We start from the raw sequence: 18,910 nt of genomic DNA, 5'->3' as shown, positions 1-18,910 counted from the left end.
CAATCCTTGATTTGGGTTTAATTGAAAATGGTTGCTCTTAACATCCTTATTCTAGCTGCTGGTTATGCTGAAACAGCATTCTACCAACATAGGGTAGATTGGGGAATATGAAATATCTTCATGCCAACATGGAGACCTCATATACTTGGTATGTGCTGTCATTGAATGTTCACTTGTCATAAGCCGGTTGATAGTTGCCTTCTAGATGACTTTACTGATGATACTAAACAGCTATTTTTTTTTTCTGGTAATTTAGTTTGGCTTCCGGGGTTTGTTATCTAGAATCTGCTAAAAGAATTTGTAATGTTTTCAAGGGGTGCAGGGGACGGAATGTTTACTTGCTTCCTTGCTACCTTTTTTAAGAGTTTCTAGGAGAGAAGTTTTTGGACTGAAAAACTTCTATCTCCTGGAAATAAATAAAGTAATTGATAAAACAGTGCTGCAAGATGAGGCAAAAAGATTTCTGCAGACAGAGGGTAATTGCCATATGCCCACGAAAGGCAAATTCTCTCTTTAATTAGGGAATGGCATTGAGAGGCTAGACTGGCACTGGCCTGACACATGGGAAGACTCTGTGTGTGTGGTCACAGCCCGTCAGGGACACGAGCCGGCTGCAGAGAGCCCAGCAGGGAACTTAGGCGGCTGCTGGAGAAACTGGCTGCTGTTTGGAAGCACCTGATAGAAAAATACTATGGTGCCAGCACAGTGGCTTAACTAGCTAACAGGATAAGTGGAATCTATTGCATTCAAGAGCTGGATAATTCTGTTAAGAGTGAGAGTTGTAGCTGAAGCACTGCCACTAATTAGGGCTAGATTTTCAAAGTAGTGCCTGGGATTATAGCCATAATTCTGTCAGTGGCAGTCATGGAGCTCAGGTCTCTTTTTTTTGTTCACAGTTCACCCCTTATGTCCCAGTACACACCCTGTGGTCCCAAAATATGTAAGTCAAGTGATAGGAAGAAAAGAAGCACTTAGTTTGTGTTTTAGAATTTTTTTTCCAAAAATTTCTTTTTAAATTCAGCACTTGGGAGGAAATAGGAGCATTCACCCATTTGCAGATCTCCTGAGGACTATCCCCTCTCAAAAGAGAGTGGCAGAATATAAAGCGTGAACTTGGGACAATGTCTTATATTATTTTATTGTGGAAAGACCCTTCACTGCTGAGCTGTGGAAAATGTAAACCTTTTCCACTTGCTTAGAGAATTGTTCTAATGTTAAGAGTTCATTGAAATCGGGAGGGCAACAGTAAAAGCCCAACACAACTAGGTTAGGGAAGCATAATTTTTTAGGAACTCTTCTTGACACCTGTGCCATGTACACACATGTCTGTTAAAATGATAGCTCCAAGCTGATTTAAACTGACATCAGCAAAGCTGTGCAGAGTGAAACTGGTACTCTGCCCCTGCGTCAGGCTGGGGAGTTTTGGACTTTTTTAGATCTCAGATGATCTAAGGGATACAAATAGATGGAAGGGGATAAAGCATCAGCTGCTGCTTTTTATCCTGACCATTGAATTCAGGCTATTAACCTTATTTATATCACTTTAAAATCTGTGGGCAAGTTTAGTGCTCTTGAAAAGCAGAGAACAGGCAACTGGAGCTTGAAGCAAGTGTAGTGCAGGAGTTACTGGACAGCCTGGCTTTTCCCCCAGCTCTGCAACACCAAGTCTTTAGCTCTGACACATACAGCAATATTTTTTTCTGTTTACTGATGCACGATTTGTGACTGAGTGGAGGCTACTTTTCACTCGTGATTTGAATCAAGCAATCACCCTTTTTGCAGTGCTCTCATCTACTGCTTTTCATCCTCAGAGCCAGTATATACAAACAGAAGATACTTTGCTTTATTTCTGTAGCTTCTAGTTTTCTTTCATTGTAGACTTCCACCTTCCATACAGGTGTAGAACTGCTTGGTAGCAGGAGCCCCTCTGAGTACTTGGGTAAGTTCTTAGCTCTGCTTTTTTCAAGAGAAACTCTTGTGAATAGATGGTATGGTCCAGGCTAGAGTTTGCCAGTTTACAGTACCTGGCTAATCTGAGTTAAGTTTTACTGTAGTTACAATCTGTACTGTCAGTGTAAAATATTCTAGGTTTTAGTTAGCACCTTTTAAAATTGGAACTTGATTGGATTGACTATTAGGTCATGTCCTAATGTTTGCCATATAAAAAGTCAACAAATACAAACAGCTAGTGCAGCGTTGTTTCTAATGTCACTGCAGTTTCCTCTGTTTTAAATGCAAGAAATATGGCCTATATAAGATAATTTATATAATTATCAATATATGTGATCATCAAATGTTATCATTCTTTTGCAGCAGAAGCTACTGTTACAGAAGTGCTTTGGCTGTCAGTGAAGAATAAGGTTTCTTAAACCAGATGTTAGTCTACTTATGAGAAAATAAAATTTGCTTAACTTTGTTGAATCTCTTCGTGTGGTCACGGGGCCAAAAATGCCCTTCTGGAGAGGAAAGTGTGTTACAGAAGAAGTCTAAGGCATAACAGTGTTTTTCTGTGCTGTGTGTGGGGAAAGGAGTAAATACTTGTATTTGTCAGCTGTGCATGTCTAGCTGTGGTAGAAACACATAATAAAATCATATTAATCCTGTTTCATATCAGCAGGCCTTTAAAAATAATTAAGTTGGGCTGCACAATATACAAACATGGTAAAAGTGACTTAGTGATGCAAGGCACAATTTACCAGCATGCACCACTACTACTGGTCACTGTCAAGCTCAAAAGCAGATTTTCTAGTGCAGCACCAGGTAAGCATGGTTACATCTTCTTCCAGACCTGTGTTCAGAGTGTGTGTCCAAAAGTGTATGCTTTATCATAACCTAGACGTACAGGGAGGCTGAATAGGGGCACCCGAGGTGTGCCCTGTAGGCCACTTCACTTTCAGGAGCAAGAGTGTTGTCCTCGATACTCTTCCGTGCATCTAGGTAGGATGGTGAAGGATAAGGTATTTTAAGAGATACTTTTAATTAGGTGTGAGACTCTCTGTTTCTTAGCTTCGGCTTAGACAAATTTTTAGTGATGCACTTGGAATTTTGCCTCAGCAAGAGCTGATGGACTGTAGTGCTCTGGGATTTCTCAAGATTTTTTTTTTTTTTTTTTATAACACATAGAATGGCTGAAGAGGGAGGGAGTCTCTGTTTGTTAGTGTGAAACCTGCCTCCTTTCTCATTCAGGGTCACATAATGTCCCTCTGGCATTTGCAGGAACTACTCACAAAGAAAAGTGATACTAGGAGAAGACTATTACTTTTAGCTTTCAGTCATCTCCTTCTGTGGTCTTTTTTCTCTCTACTAAAAAAATGAAAAGCCCTACCAAACATGGACCTTTTCCCTGGGCTCAGCAAGTCCTGAGAGGCTTGGATCTGGCCTGAAGTACCTCCTCATGTTTTACAGATAGCCATCACAGGCTTTGGTGGTTGTCTTTTGCCATGCATCAGAGGTTGGGAAACTGTAGCAGCCCAGACGAAGACTTTACGGTGTGTATTTACTGGAGAATATTGTAAAGGATGTACTGACATTTCTCTAACTGCTTGAGTGCGTGCGCTCCTGTCAGTGGCAACGACACTGGCCCTGATTACAAGCAAGGAAAGTGAAAGGAGTTTTGAACCTGGTTCAGGAAGCCTTTGGATTTCTGAGAGATTAAGCTAGGCTTGAAGTTGTAGCTCATGTCCCATCTCTTCATGTCAAGATATGACAGAATCATGTAATGAAAGCGTATTCATCCTGTTTAGTATCAGCAGGACTTGTGAAATAATTAGGCTGGACTGCACAATGTGCAAACATGATACTATAAACTGAAAATATTAAACTAAATCAGACTGATCTTTCACTTCAAGGGCATAAAAGAGCACCAAAGTTATTGAGAGAGAATCACATTTGTTCCTTTTCGTACTAGATGAGAGGCGAGGCCAGGGCTGGCCTGTGCTGGACGCAAGCTGGTTCCAGACAGCTCCAACGGGAGGAGTAGCTGTAGGGGAAGCTGTGGATGTGTCCTCCTCAAACCTCTGACTGCACTGGGATCGGGAAATCTGGGATTAGGAAAATTATGTCAAAATTTCCAAAGCACTGAATCACCTGAGAGCTGTTTTCCATTGAAAGCCAGGGGGAACATTTATTAGCAATCAGGTCATTTAAAAACCCGACCCTGATATAACACACAAATGCTGTGCCTATGGAGTAAAAAAAGTAGGAGCACTTCCCAGCTCTCAGGTGCAAATGTGCACCCCACTCTCCTCTCAGCTTATCACTGGGCTGAGATCTGGGGTGTACCCTGCTTTCTCACCCCACTCCTGCCTCCCTCTGCCCTGATTTCCATGGGAAAGCATGGGGCAAGTAGAAATTAGGGGAGCATTACCAGCGGCCCTGTGATTGCATGACTGAGGGGTGAGCACTTGACAGTGTGGTGTGGGTACACCCCTTCACAGAATAGGTGGATCCTTTAGGAGCAAATAAATGAGGTATTTTTGTTGTTGTTTCACTTGTGGGGCTGGGTGCGTTATTACTTTTTGTATAATGCCAAGCTTTGCTAGTGCACGTTTGGCTGTGCTGGGGATGCTTTGCCAGTGTAATACTCTAGTGTAACTGTCTCAATACAATTTCACTAATGTGGACATGGCCCAAAAAGAGCAATAGAAACACATGTTTAAGTTTTGAACAGGCTGTATTTGCAGGACCACATCGGGTCCACCCCAGACTGTTCAAAGCATCGACTGTTAAACTGCTTATATTGGTTCATGGCAGAGAAATGCTTAAATACTGGAAAAAAGCACATGTTTTGCAAATGTGTTCATATCTAGGTCAGTTGGCCCAGTTACTGTTCTGGACAAAATGATGAACAAGACCATAAGTAGTAAACATTAAAGGATAATGTATAAGAAATACCAGAGGATGAAGTAGTATGCAAAATACATCTTGACAAGGAAATGTTGTTGTTTCTTGGTGGGATCACAAGTTTGGCTGGTAAAGGTTACTGAGTTCTTGTCATAAAGTTCTGTCACATATAATACTCTGGTTTAAATGTGTGTCTGTCTAGACATCAGTGGTGGCTTTAATAAATAGACCGAAACCTGCTTAGTTGAGAAGTCTAAAAGTGCAATTGCAACTGCTTAGCTCTGATCCACCAGGTTTATTTCTACTGGAATTTGCTCGTAGTCCAGCTCCACTCAGTACCAATTTTCCCATTTAAATAGTCTGTAAGAAACAAAGTTATTGTAACAAAAAGTCAAGTCCAACAGAGCCCATTTTCTTTATAATGGTGTCTAAATTCAAACTGTATATTTCTGATTTTGGCCTCACCTCTGTCTTGACCTGCCAGCTGTGCTTGTTTAATCCCTGCTAGCTGGGCTGCTGTGCCCCCTTGCCCAGCAGGTTTTGAACTCTCTGGGCGCAAAGAGCAGCTTGTTTTCAAAGTTAAGCTGAATGCACAATATTTAATATACTGAGCAATGAGTCACAGCTGAGTGGGCCTTCAGTTACTGTTTCCCGGCAGAAATTGGAACTTCACTGCATAAATGTTCGTGTTCTTTTTTGCCTGAAAGTCGAATGGCAAGAGTGGTGAGGAGCTGCGGCTGCCTGAGAGCAGAGCAGCACCTGGCTTGGCTCCAGAGGTGATGGGAGGTGGTAATGGTAGCACCACCTCCCTGCTGAACTTGGAGCCTGCCTCCTGATGGCATGTCCTCTGCTCTCTTCAGGGAAACAGCAGTGAAAACTGCTGATGGTGGATTCCTGCTGATGTCCCAGACACCAGCTCAAAAGCATTCTTGTTTCCTAGTTCTGATCACAGCCAGAAGGTAGCCGGGGTCCTGATTTGCACACCACCAGCCCACCAATAAACTTTCTGAATCACAGACTGACACTTAAAACCTAAACTGTAGAGTACGAAGGATCATCTGTTGATTTTTTTAAAATAAGGGTTTTTTCTGATCACCCTCGGTGCTTACTGTTATCATAATTCACAATCGCTTTTTGCACAGGTTATTAGCAAGCTCTCAGAAGTCTTTCTGACATGTATACGGTAAACTTTCTGGAACAAGAATTTCTACACTAGTAATAACATGTCATAAAGACAGAATTTGTTTTTAAAGGTGAGACCACATCCCTATCCTTATGTGCCACTTTTATCTCCTGCTGAATAAGCAGTTCCTTTTTTGATGAGGAACTGCTATATTAAAATTACAGTAGTATTTTTGTATCATTCTGTGTTCTTAAGGAAAAGCCTCCAGGAAGGGATGACTTTAGATTGGTTAGTGGTTAGATTATTACTTGGATAAAATCAGTGTTTTGATTAATGGTTGTGTAATTGATTCTTAGTTGTAAAACTAAGAATTTGTAAAAAAAAAAAAAAAAAAAGCCAGTTACTACTATTACAAAGCAATTTGTCTGTTCACAAGTTATTGGAGACTACTCTCTCTCACCATTATTTTTCTTCCAGCAGATTTTTAAAAGCATCACCAATGAAGATTCAATCCAAGGTCAAGGAAGTCGGAGGCTGATAAGTTTTTCATTGTCAGGTAAGTCACTGCTGATGTGAAAGTTTTAAGCCCAGAGAGTGGGAAACTGAAGTTTCTAAAACCTTTCCTGTACATGTGCATGTATGTGTATATTTATGTATGGTTTTTTGTCTGTTGATCTAGAAGTGACACTGAGACAGAGAATTAATATCTGTGATTATTGCCACTCTCTTTTCCTTCAAGAGTTATATGCTGAAGTGTCTTGTTCAAGTAGAGTTTTGGGGCCATGTTAGGTTTTCCTGTTCGTGATTAAATGTGGTGCTATACATGTAGGTCACAGAAAGCAAGATCAAGGGCATACGCTTTATTTACAGAGCAAAATGATTTGTGGTAGTCTTCTCTTTCTTGGAGAGCCCATTCCATGGTCTTGGGCTGGACTGAAGGCAGATCCATGCTTTGTAGAGCTGCTGCTGCGCAAGCTTGTCTGTATTGCTCAACAGTGACGCTCAGACTTCTTGAGCCAGAATACTGCTCTCACTCCTCTAAATTTTCTGAAGAATGTTCAGCTTTGTTACTTGGCATGCCATTACAGGTTTTAAAGACTTAATATGGTTCCATGAAGCAGCTGTGGATCATTTGATCTGGCTTTAGTAAAAACAATCTGTAAATCACTTCTGTAGGAAAAAAAAAAAATCAGTTTGTCAAAAGAGGGTGGTTGTGAGCGAGGCTCTCATTTTGGAGTTTTATGCTTGCTACTTGGTTTCCATGTTTTTTGGCTCCTGGAAGACAAAGAAAAAGATGCTGAACTTGACTTGGAAATTCTTTGAGGAAGTAGTACAGAGGAAAAAGTGACCCTAGTTCAAAATTTTTACAAGCGTAGGCATTTCTGTATAAAGTCCTACGGTTGGATAAGCATTGCATTACGTGATTGGTTTGGCTGTATGACTTATTTCAAGCTTCCCTCTTAAGTTGTTTTAGAGTCAACTAGGACTTCTGTATCTCTTAATATTAAAGCATGAAAATAGGTGCTTTTCCAAATTAGGTGGCCAGTGTGGTTCTTGGGAGGTTATATATATTATATGGCAGGTTAGACTGACATTAGATGGGACTTTTACATATAAATTATTTTTGCTGGGTTGGATGCTAGTTTGATTAAAACTATGGGCTTGGCTCAACAGAATTAAAGTAGTAGAGTTAATATTTTTTTAATGTTCTTAAATAATCTTACACAGAAAATGTTTCCCGGAATTAGTAACATTTTTTCATTCTCCAGATTCTTTGGCCGAGTAGACCAAGAGATGTCAAGAGTAATAATTTGTGAGACTGCTAAACAATGTTGTCTCAGAGGGCCCTTTTATAAACTAAACTATCTAATTTACAGCTTGATTCAAAGTATACAAGGACCATACCATGCAATACATTTGGGATATCTTATTCTAATGGTTCACAAGCAATTAATTTACATTTATGTCACATCCATGTTAACAGCATCATCACACCCAGGTATTTGAAAGGCTCTGAGCTCACAATTATTTTATTGAAAATCCTTGGTATCAAAATAGCTCAATTTCAGTCTGTTTTAAAATTAACTGTTTAACATATCACAAGGATTTCTTTATTACCTTCTTTGTCAACAACAACAAAAAAATGTCTCTCTCAAAGTAAATTTATTGCTATTCCTATATCTGTTATGCTAGCTAATAAAATGCAAATCAAGCCAGGCCTCACAGAGGCATTGGAAGGAACTGGGATTCCTTTCTGTTTGCACTACTATCACAACAATAACCTCTCTATTGTCACGAGCCCTTTCAGCTCATACAGACTTTTCCTTTTCAATATCTATATTTTGGTATACTGTCACCTTCGGTGTCATTACTTAAGAGTTAGGCTTCCAAATTCTGGTTGATTTAGTTACAAATAAAAAAAAGGTGTAAAACCATTAATCTAACTGGGGACATTGCGTTAGGCGCTGCACGAACACAGGGCCATTGTGCCCTAAGCAGTTCATCTAAGGAATTCAAGAGGAGCTATGCCTTCTACCAAATCAATTTTTAAAAAGAAAAGATTATTAGAATGGGAGAGAAAAATCTCAAAGTAGGCCAAATCCCTAGAAACAATGAACAACATCAGTCCATTTCAGCTGATTTGTATTGCTTGCTCTACTGCCTAGACACTCCACTGAGACCCTGTGTTAAAATGAACTGTGCAGAAACAGTTTCTTTCTAAAACTTGGTGACAAAGTGCTTTATTTCTGTAGTTTTATTGAGTATTTGCTTGGACAAAATCCAACTGGTTTCACTGGAAGTTTTGCCTGAGAAAAGATTCTAGATGGAATAAAAATGTCAAAGAAAAAAGTATAAACTGATGCTTCAGGGCAAAAGGAGACTGCTAGCTTCTTGAGAATAGAAAGAGCTGATTAGTTTGCATTGCATCAGTTGGAGGTTTGTTTTCTTTGTATCTGCTGCTTTGTAGACTGGAAGTTGGTCCTGTGAAAGGTTAGTTCAGATTAATAGGTTCATTAGCAACACTGATCCCAAAGAAGATAATTTCCCATAATTAAGCTTCTTAATTGTTTATATGATGACTGTGTTATTATAGCTTTCATTATTTAAAATACCAAGAGAAATATCGTAAGCCTATTTTAGCTAGATTAAATACATTCTTTAAGGAAAACTATGCAGCCACTTTGCATTTACTTTCTGACGTGACTTTTCTGCTGTTACCAGTGAATGTCACACTTCTGATAAGGCAGCTGAAAGTGTCAGAACTCTCTTGCGTGAAGTACAGAAAGAAGAAATGTGCTAAGCCTCCCAAGATGTACCAGCCACTTCACTGAAGGTTCATGGTTTAGCAGCAGTATAACGCATTTGCTGAAAGCCCTTGAAACCATTTTGTTGGCTGGTATATGTAGAAAATGTTATTGTAAGGTCTGCATGATATGCCTCCTAGCTACACGTGGCATCAAATAACTTTTTTTCAAGCTTTACTATTTCACGTATTTCATGTATTTGCACACTCTTTATTTACAAGTGTTCTTGTGGAACAACTGACCAGAAGATCTAGATATTTTTCTAAATGTTCAGGTATTTTTCCTCATCACACCCCTGAGAAATGTTGATAGCTATTTTTGTGGGGCTTTCAGACCAGGCATTCAGATAACATCAGTTGTCAGTTTATGGAAGTCAGAGCAGAAACCAGAACTGAAAATAGTATTAAATCTGCTAAGAGTCATTTTGACAATAGTAGTTACCATGAAATGCTTAATCAGAACACAGATAATACACTTTTTCTTCTAACTATTTTTCTTAAATCCTAGTGACTAACTTTATAACAGGAGCTCTAGACACTAAATTGTGTTTCTTTAATATTGCTATAAAACTGCCATTTCTTCTGCCCTCCGCAACTCAAGCCAACTTGCCCAGATGTCGTCTTTTATAAACCTGAGTTACTAATCACTCAACTTTTTCTTCCCTGTCAGAGCTTCTGCAAAGGTGACGTGACTTTCTGTGACCTCCAGTACACCCATGCCTACAAAGTACTGCAGTGCTAGACTAACAGATTTAAAGGCTTTTGAATTCAGCTACTCCATTATCCTATATAACACAGGCCACTTTGCTCCATGGAGCTTTGTGTGAGTTTGGCTCAGACATATCTTACAGACATGCATCTAGTTGGGATCTGAGGATACCAAGAGACTGTACTTTGCTCCAGTGCTTAATCGCTTGCAGTAATAAAAACTCCCCCTCACTGTGTTGAGCTGTTCACATTAGCTGCTCAGACTTTGTGTTTTCCTTCTTGATGAAGACAATTAAAAAAGTAGCCTGTCTTTCAGCCATTTTTGAATACTTAATTTCTCCACTCCTTTTCATTTATTAATAGACCTTTCTTCCTGATACCTCTGCTGCCCCTTCCTTACACAAATGAGAATCCATTTTATTTTCCCTTGTAGCATTTATAGCTAGAAAAATTCTTTTCTTCTCTTTTCTACTGTCTTTGATATCTTGCTTGGGAGCCTCATGTGACAGAAGTGTTTTGGCTTATCTGCTCCACTTTTTTTTTTTAATTTTGGATCTTTAAACACCTCCTTGTGCAACTACACCAGCCAATTCTTTCTTGTATTCTTTTTTAAAAGGAAAATGGAGTCTGTCTATAGATCTGTAGATTTCTGAGAGCAAAAAGAACTGCTTTATCTGATTTAACCTCTTGCATATCACCAGTTACAGAACCTCATTCAGTAGCTCATCAAGTCAGTAATCTATTGTACATTATGTAGTATCCTTCCCAATTCCCCTGCATTATTTTGCTGTGTTGGAATTTAAGACTTCCTATCACTGCACGTTACTGTTTGATTTCTAAAATTCCTTAATATTTGCTTATAGAAATCTAACACTAGATGCAATACTTCTGTGAATCTGTGCTCACTTTCCGTACGACCAACTTTAGTATCATATACTGCTGCATGAATCAAATTGGCATTTCCAGGCCGATGCAATATTGCTGTGCTCTTTCTGTTGAAAGGTTATTATACTACTAGCAGCTAAAATAATTTCTGTTGCTTTAAAAGCATATAGTTGAGAGGCAGTACCTATGTGCCTCTAGTTGAATCTTGAGCAAGCAGCGTTTTGTTGTTCCTTCCTATGTTGTAGGTAGCTCAGCTCAGTATATGAACTGTTACCCTCTAAGGTAAGTCTTACTTGTTTTGGTCAAGTTCTGCAAAGGGCACTCTACAAAAGAAACACTCACGTATTAGCACCCTGGTAGTCAACCCAGATACCAGTCCTGTTAAAGTAGTTTTACTCAGTTTCAGAACCAGAGTTGACAGCTCTTTGGGAGATTACAAAGGAAAACTGAAGGGAAATGTTGGAGCTGTCTATTGGCATCCCAATTAGCAAATCTTTTGTGATGAATCATGAAGATGGTTTACTGTGCTTTTATACATGAACTATGAAGATCTCACATGACAGTATTTTTACTTTTTGCCGTTAATGAGCAGATCACGGAGAGAATACATTCCATTTTGGTATTCATCAAGCTAGATCACAACCTAAATTGTCTGTGGTCTTTCCAGTGACCCTTTGGTCTTTCCAGTGTCCTGGTAACTTTGCAGTAGAATCATAGACCCACAGAATGGTTTGGGTTGGAAGGGGCCTTAAAGATCATCTAGTTCCAACCCTTCTGCCATGGGCAGGGATATCTTTCACTAGATCAGTTTACTGAAAGCCTCATCCAACCTGGCCTTGACCATGTCCAGGGAGGGAGCATCCACAACTTCTCTGGGCAACCTGGTCTAGTCTCTCGCCACCCTTATAGTAAAGAATTTTTTTCCTAGTATATAATCTGTATCTACTTTCTTTCAGTTTAAAACCGTTACCCGTCATTATGCTTTTAGATATGTTCTGGGCAAGTTTGGCCTAACTCAAGATGTCTTCATCTTCTCAGAGGGTCAGATGACTCATGAAGAATATGTATCATTTCCTGGTTCTGAAAACACGTGGCTAGTATGCTAAACAGGAAAAATGTCAATTCAGTGAGTTGACCATAGAATTGCTGGGGCTTGGTGATCTCTCCCACACGTGTCAATATAGCTAGCTGCAAGTCATTTATTGAGATCAGTTGGATGGTGCTTGGAAATGTGAAAGACATTAAGTACTTGTTGTCCTTTGTTGGAAGAAATTTGCTGGCTGTATTAGAATATCAATATCAGTTTCTCAAAACTAGTAGCAGCTCTGCTACTCATTGGTCTTTGACTCTTTCGCTGGTTTGTAGACTCTGTCCACTAGTGAACGGAACTATGCACCATCAAGAGACTAGGTGGACTCAGTCGACATGGTACTTCAGGACATGGTGTAGTGGGCCTGGTGGTGTTGGGTTGGCGGTTGGACTTGACCTTAGAGGTTTTTTTCCAACCTTAATGATTCTGTGATTCTTGGGAAACATTTATAAACTGTACAGAATGTCCTTGTGTATTATTTCTAGGAAAGTTCTTCCAAAGCTGTTGGTGGAATCTTCTCATCTGTTGGGGAGAACAGCTTCTAAATTCTTTAATTTAGAACTGATAGATTGATGACCAGACTAAAAGTAATTAATTTAGAAACCAGACTGCTCCAGACTGGTTCTCACTTTGATTCTCCATCCTTTTCTGCCATGCTTCTACAAGCATGGGTCTGGACGAGTACCACGCTATGTCTACAGGGAACTGAAATACCATCTTCACAATGGTTTAGCTGGCCACTACCATCAGAGAATCTCCTTGCTGAACATGACAAAATGTGATTTGCAAACCCAAACCATACCTCTCCCCTGACCTTTTGAAAGTTTAGTTACTGGCTACTCAGACCAGTTATTCTCAAGGTATTCAGCCCCCTGAACTGGAGGACATGGACAGAGAGCAGAGTAAACCCCCTGTAATCCAGCAGGAAACAGTTAAGGACCTGCTATGCCACCTGGACACTCAAAAGTCTGTGGGGCCACATGGGATCCACCCAAGACTACTGAGTGACTTGGTGGAGGAGCTTGCCAAGCCACTCTCCATCATTTATGAACAGTCCTGGTTAACAGGGGAGGTCCCAGATGACTGGAGGCTTGCCTGTGTGACACTCATCTACAAGAAAGGCTGGAAGGAGGATCCTGGGAACTACAGGCCTGTCAGCCTGACCTTGGTACCGGGGAAGATTATGGAGAGGTTGGTCTTGAGAGTGCTCACAGGGCATGTTCAAGACAGCCAGGGTTTTGGGCCCAGCCAGCATAGGTTTGTGAAAGGCAGGTCCTGCTTGACCAACCTGATCTCCTCCTATGACCAGGTGACCCACCCACTGGATGACGGAAAGGCTGTGGATGTTGTCTACCTGGACTTCAGTAAAGTCTCCCACAGCATTCCCCTGCAGAAACTGGCAGCTCGTGGCTTAGACAGGTGTACTCTTCGCTTGGTAAAAAACTGGCTGGACAGCCAAGCCCAGAAAGTTTTGGTGAATGGTTTTCAATCCAGTTGGCTGCTGGTCACAAGCGGTGTTCCCCAGGGCTCAAGTTTTGGGGCCGGCCTTGTTTAATATCTTCACTGATGATCTGGGTGGGAGGATCAAGTGCACCCTCAGTAAGTTTGCAGATGACACCAAGTTGGGCAGGACCGTTGATCTGCTTAATGGTAGGAAGGCTCTGCAGAGGGATCTGGACAGGCTAAATCAATGGGCCGAGGCCAACTGTGTGAGGTTCATCCAGGCCAAGTGCTGGGTCCTGCACCTGGATCACGACAACAACGTGCAACTCTATAGGCTTGGGGAAGAGCAGCTGGAGAGCTGCCCAGCAGAAAAGGACCTGCGGGTGCTGGTTGACAGCCAGCTGAACATGAGCCAGCAGTGTGCCCAGGTGGCCAAGAAGGCCAACAGCATCCTGGCCTGTATCAGAAATAGTGTGGCTATTGGTGAGACTGTATCTTGAATCCTGTGTTCAGTTTTGGGCCCTTCACTACAAGAAGGACACTGAGGTGCTAGAGCATGTCCACATAAGGGCAACAAAGCTGATGAGGGGTCTGGAGCACAAGTCTTATGGGGAGCAGCTGAGGGAACTGGAGGTGTTCAGTCTGGAGAAGAGGAGGCTGAGGGGAGACCTTATCGCTCTCTACAACTACCTGAAAGGGGGTTGTAGTGAGGTGGATGTTGGTCTCTTCTCCCAAGTAACTAGTGATAGGACAAGAGGAAGTGGCCTCAAGTTGTGCCAGGGGAGGCTTAGGTTGGATAGTAGGAGAAATTTCTTTACGGAGAGAGTGGTCAAGCATTGCAACAGGCTGCCCAGGGAGGTGGTGGAGTCACCATCACTGGAGGCGTTCAAAAAATGTGTAGACGTGGCACTTCAGGACATGGTTTAGTGGGCATTGTGGTGTTGGGTTGGTGGTTGGACTTGATGATCTCGAAGGTCTTTTCCAACCTTAATGATTCTATCCTATGATTGTATTGAAGCAAAATCAAAGATGGTAAAACACAGATGTGTTTGAGCTGTGTCTGTTGGAATTGATATCCCTGCCTGGTTCCATGTTTTGCCAATAAATACATGCTAGTTTCCAGATTGCCACAAAAAGAGTCTCCATCACTATCCAGTCATCAGTGCCCCAAAGTTTGTGATGCTGCATGGAAAATGGATTTGCAGAATGATCTTTTACAAGGCAGATGGTGTAGTCTATGGCCCACCTTAGGGACAGAGGCTACATGCATACAAGTGACCTAGAGTAAAGGTTCCTTAGGTCTCATCCAGACACCTGGAGATCAGCATATATGGAAAGGAAGCCCTGAGGTTGGAACAAATTCATAATTCACTTGGGGGCAGCACCAGGCAGCAGTTACAACAAAGTAAGCCTAGCTGGTTTGGGAGGATGCATGTACTTATAAATACTGAAAGTCTGCAGTGGTGAAAGGGTCTGTGGTTGCTGTGTCTCCAACTGGATTCCTTCTGTCATCTTTCATGAGAGATGGCCCGACATTATTAAACTGATAAGATGTATATAACCTCTTTCATGCTCAGGTGTGATTTATGAGTAAATGGGAAACTGACATGGTATATTAATAACTTTTTTAAGAGACTGGATGAAAATACACCTCTGCAAAGGATAGATGAGTTATTATCTTAGATTAGCATTTCCTTGTATGACTCCAAGAAATACATTGTAAAACTATACTGTACAGCAAGACATATCCAAGCCTTCTGGAATTTATTGGTTTCACCAAAAACTTAAATTCAATTAAACTATCACTTAGATACTTAGTATCTTTAGAACCTTTTTCAGAAGACAATACACATAGGAGAGAAATACTTTCATTTGGGGAAGCAGAATAGCTGGGATTCTTCTGTTAGGATCTTAGCATCAGAGTATCTGAGCCTTTGCTTACAACAAGTTATAGAATCTACAGGTTCTGCTTCAAATTAAATGGACTTCTGGATATGTGCAGATACCCGTGTAGCTTTGTGCAGAGCTTTTGTATTTTTGATGCTCTGTTTTTCATGGTGCTGAGAATTTGTGTTGGGGTATGTAAGTATAACTGGCATATATGTCCTTAAGAAATCTGTTTCTGCTATCCATATGCGTGCTTTGGGCATTAAAAATTGAAGTTTCTAACGTGACAGTTTTACAAAATTTGTTGTATTATGCAACTTAAGGAAGAAAATGTCACAAATAAAATTTCCTGTTTTGTGTTTAGATAAATTATCTTTTTCTCATCCAAATACAAAAATTAAACTACTAACTAAGGTTAGGAGTACCTTCACCTTCATGAAACCAGGACAGTGCTTAATTCCCATAACTGGAGAGAGGCTGGCAGGTCATCATAATATGCATGTTCTTTAATGATACATAGTATATAAGTATATATAATTGAGTGCTAGTTATTTTCTTCTGTGTCGATCAATAGACCATTTCTTTGCACAGTGGGTACCCAAAGATAGTGCGGTCTCTCTTTGAAGGGAAAAAAAAAATCCCCAAACCAGAAACGTATACAGGCCCCTCCAGGCCTCCCTCACCGTCCCAGCTGCCCTTACACAACAGGTATGGGGCTCTGGAATGTGAGGGACAGGAACATGAGGACCCTGACGAAGGTCCGTCCAAGGGGGTGCCTAGGGTGAGTCAACCAGCCCCACGCATCAAGACATCCTCTGTTAAGAAAAAAAGGAGGGTGATTGTCATAGGCGACTCCCTTCTGAGGGGTACAGAGGGCCCAATATGTCGACCGGACCCAACTCACAGGGAAGTCTGCTGCCTCCCTGGGACCTGGGTGAGAGACGTCACCAGGAAACTCCCTGGTCTGGTTCGGCCCACTGATTACTATCCACTGTTGGTCACGCAGATTGGCAACGACGAGGTTGCGCTAAGAAGCCCAAAGGCAGTCAAAAAGGACTTGAGAGCACTGGGGCGACTGGTCAATGGAGCGGGAGCGCAGGTAGTGTTTTCATCAATCCCTTCAGTGACAGGGAAGAACGCTGAAAGGAACAGGAAAGCACACCTGATCAACACGTGGCTCAGGGGCTGGTGCTGTCGTCAGAATTTTGGGTTTTTTGACCACGGGGCGGTTTACATGGCACTGGGCCACCTCGCAGCTGATGGAGTGCAACTGACGCCAAGGGGCAAAAGGATTCTTGCTCATGAGCTGGCAGGCCTGATTGAGAGGGCTTTAAACTAGATTTGGAGGGGGCAGGGGATAAAACCGGGCTCACTAGAGTTGAACCTAGGGGTAGGTTCAACGTGCCAGAGTTGAAATCGATAGCCCAGCTCAGGTGCATCTACACTAATGCATGCAGCATGGGCACCAAACAGGAGGAGCTGGAAGCCATTGTGCAGCGTGACAGCTATGATGTAGTTGCCATCACAGAAACATGGTGGGATGCTTCTCATGACTGGAGTGCTGCAATGGATGGCTATAAGCTCTTCTGAAGGGATAGACAGGGAAGGAGAGGCGGTGGGGTGGCTCTGTATGTTAGGGAGTGTTTTGATTGCATAGAAATCGAAGATTGTGAAGACCAAATAGAGTGCTTATGGGTAAGGATGAGGGGGAAGGCCAATGAGGCAGACATCCTGCTGGGAGTCTGTTACAGGCCCCCCAACCAGGATGAAGAGACAGATGAGACATTCTATAAGCGACTGGCAGAGGTCTCGCATTCGCTGACCCTTCTTCTTGTGGGGGACTTCAACCTACCGGACATCTGCTGGAAGTATAACATGGCAGAGAGGAAACAATCTGGGAGGTTTCTGGAGTGTGTCGAGGATAACTTCCTGATGCAGCTGGTGAGTGAGCCCACCAGGGGAGGTGCCTTGCTGGACCTGCTGTTTACAAACAGAGAAGGACTGGTGAGAGATGTGGTGGTCGGAGGCCGTCTTGGGCTTAGTGACCACGACATGATAGAATTCTCAGTTGTGAGTGAAGTAAAGAGAGGGGTCAGCAAAACTGCTACCATGGACTTCCGGAGGGCAGACTTTGGCCTGTTCAGGTCACTGATTGAGAGAGTCCCTTGGGAGACAGTCCTGAAGGACAAAGGGTCCAGGAAGGTTGGACAGTCTTCAAGAAGGAAATCTTAAAGGTGCAGGAGCAGGCAGTCCCCATCTGCCCTAAGAAGAGCTGGTGGGGAAGGCGACCGGCCTGGCTGAACAGGGAGATTTTGCTGGGACTCAGGGAGAAGAGAAGAGTTTATCACTGCTGGAAGAAGGGGCAGGCAACTCATGAAGAGTACAAGGATCTCGTTAGGTCAAGCAGGGACAAAATTAGAAAGGCAAAAGCCCAGCTAGACCTCAGTCTGGCCACAGTCGTAAAGGATAATAAAAAATGCTTCTACAAATATATTAACAACAAAAAGAGAGGCAAGGAGAATCTCCATCCCCTACTGGATATGTCAGGGAACATTGTCTCCAAGGACGAGGACAAGGCTGAGGTACTTAATGCCTTCTTTGCCTCAGTCTTTAATAGCCAGTCCAGGTATCCACAGGGTATTCAGCCCCCTGAGCTGGAAGATGGGGATGGAGAGCACAATGTACTCCTCATAATCCAGGAGGAAGCAGTCAAGGACATGCTAAACCACCTGGACACCCACAAGTCTATGGGGCCTGATGGGATCCACCCGAGAGTACTGAGAGAGCTGGCGGAGGAGCTTGCCAAGCTGCTCTCCATCATTTACCAGCAGTCCTGGTTAACAGGGGAGGTCCCGGAAGACTGGAGGCTTGCCAATGTGACACCCATCTACAAGAAAGGCTGGAAGGAGGATCCTGGGAACTACAGGCCTGTCAGCCTGACCTCTGTACCAGGGAAGATTATGGAGTGGTTGGTCTTGAGAGTGCTCACAGGGCACCTGCAGGACAACCAAGGGATCAGGCCCAGCCAGCATGGGTTCATGAAAGGCAGGTCCTGCTTGACCAACCTGATCTCCTTCTATGACCAGGTGACCCGCCTAGTGGATGAGGGAAAGGCTGTGGATGTTGTCTACCTGGACTTTAGTAAAGCCTTTGACAGCGTCTCCCACAGCATTCTCCTGGAGAAACTGGTGGCTTGTGGCTTAGACAGATTTACTCTTCGCTGGGTGAGGAACTGGCTGGATAGCCGAGCCCAGAGAGTTGTGGTGAACGGCGTTAAATCCGGCTGGCAGCCGGTCACAAGCGGTGTTCCCCAGGGCTCGGTTCTGGGGCTGGTCTTGTTCAATATCTTTATAGGTGATCTGGATGAGGGGATGGAGTGCTCCCTCAGTAAGTTTGCAGATGACACCAAGTTGGGTGGGAGTGTTGATCTGCTGGAGGGTAGGAGGGCTCTGCAGAGGGATCTGGACAGGCTGGATCGATGGGCAGAGGCCAACTGTATGAGGTTTAATAAGGCCAAGTGCCGGGTCCTGCACTTGGGTCACAACAACCCCATGCAATGCTACAGGCTTGGGGAGGAGTGGCTAGAGAGCAACCCGGCGGAAAGGGACCTGGGGGTGCTGGTTGACAG

General features: G+C 42.7%; 1 protein-coding gene across 1 annotated transcript in view; it reads left to right on the top strand.

Annotated features, from left to right (window-relative positions):
- The window catches only part of HECW1 (HECT, C2 and WW domain containing E3 ubiquitin protein ligase 1), a gene marked incomplete at its 5' end in the record, with an annotated part of 190,275 nt that overhangs the window by 75,018 nt on the left and 96,347 nt on the right, over positions 1–18,910 (top strand). The window contains one exon of the mRNA XM_081996466.1: positions 6,443–6,521. Within this exon, the coding sequence (XP_081852592.1) occupies positions 6,443–6,521 (79 nt within the window). The remainder of the gene's footprint in view (positions 1–6,442; positions 6,522–18,910) is intronic.

This window comes from Phaethon aethereus, assembly GCF_964289735.1.
Source record: "Phaethon aethereus genome assembly, chromosome: 2".
In the NCBI taxonomy this organism is placed as follows: Eukaryota; Metazoa; Chordata; class Aves; order Phaethontiformes; family Phaethontidae; genus Phaethon; species Phaethon aethereus.
The sequence above is the reverse complement of the archived record's forward strand: the minus strand, read 5'-3'. Positions and strand labels throughout refer to the sequence as shown.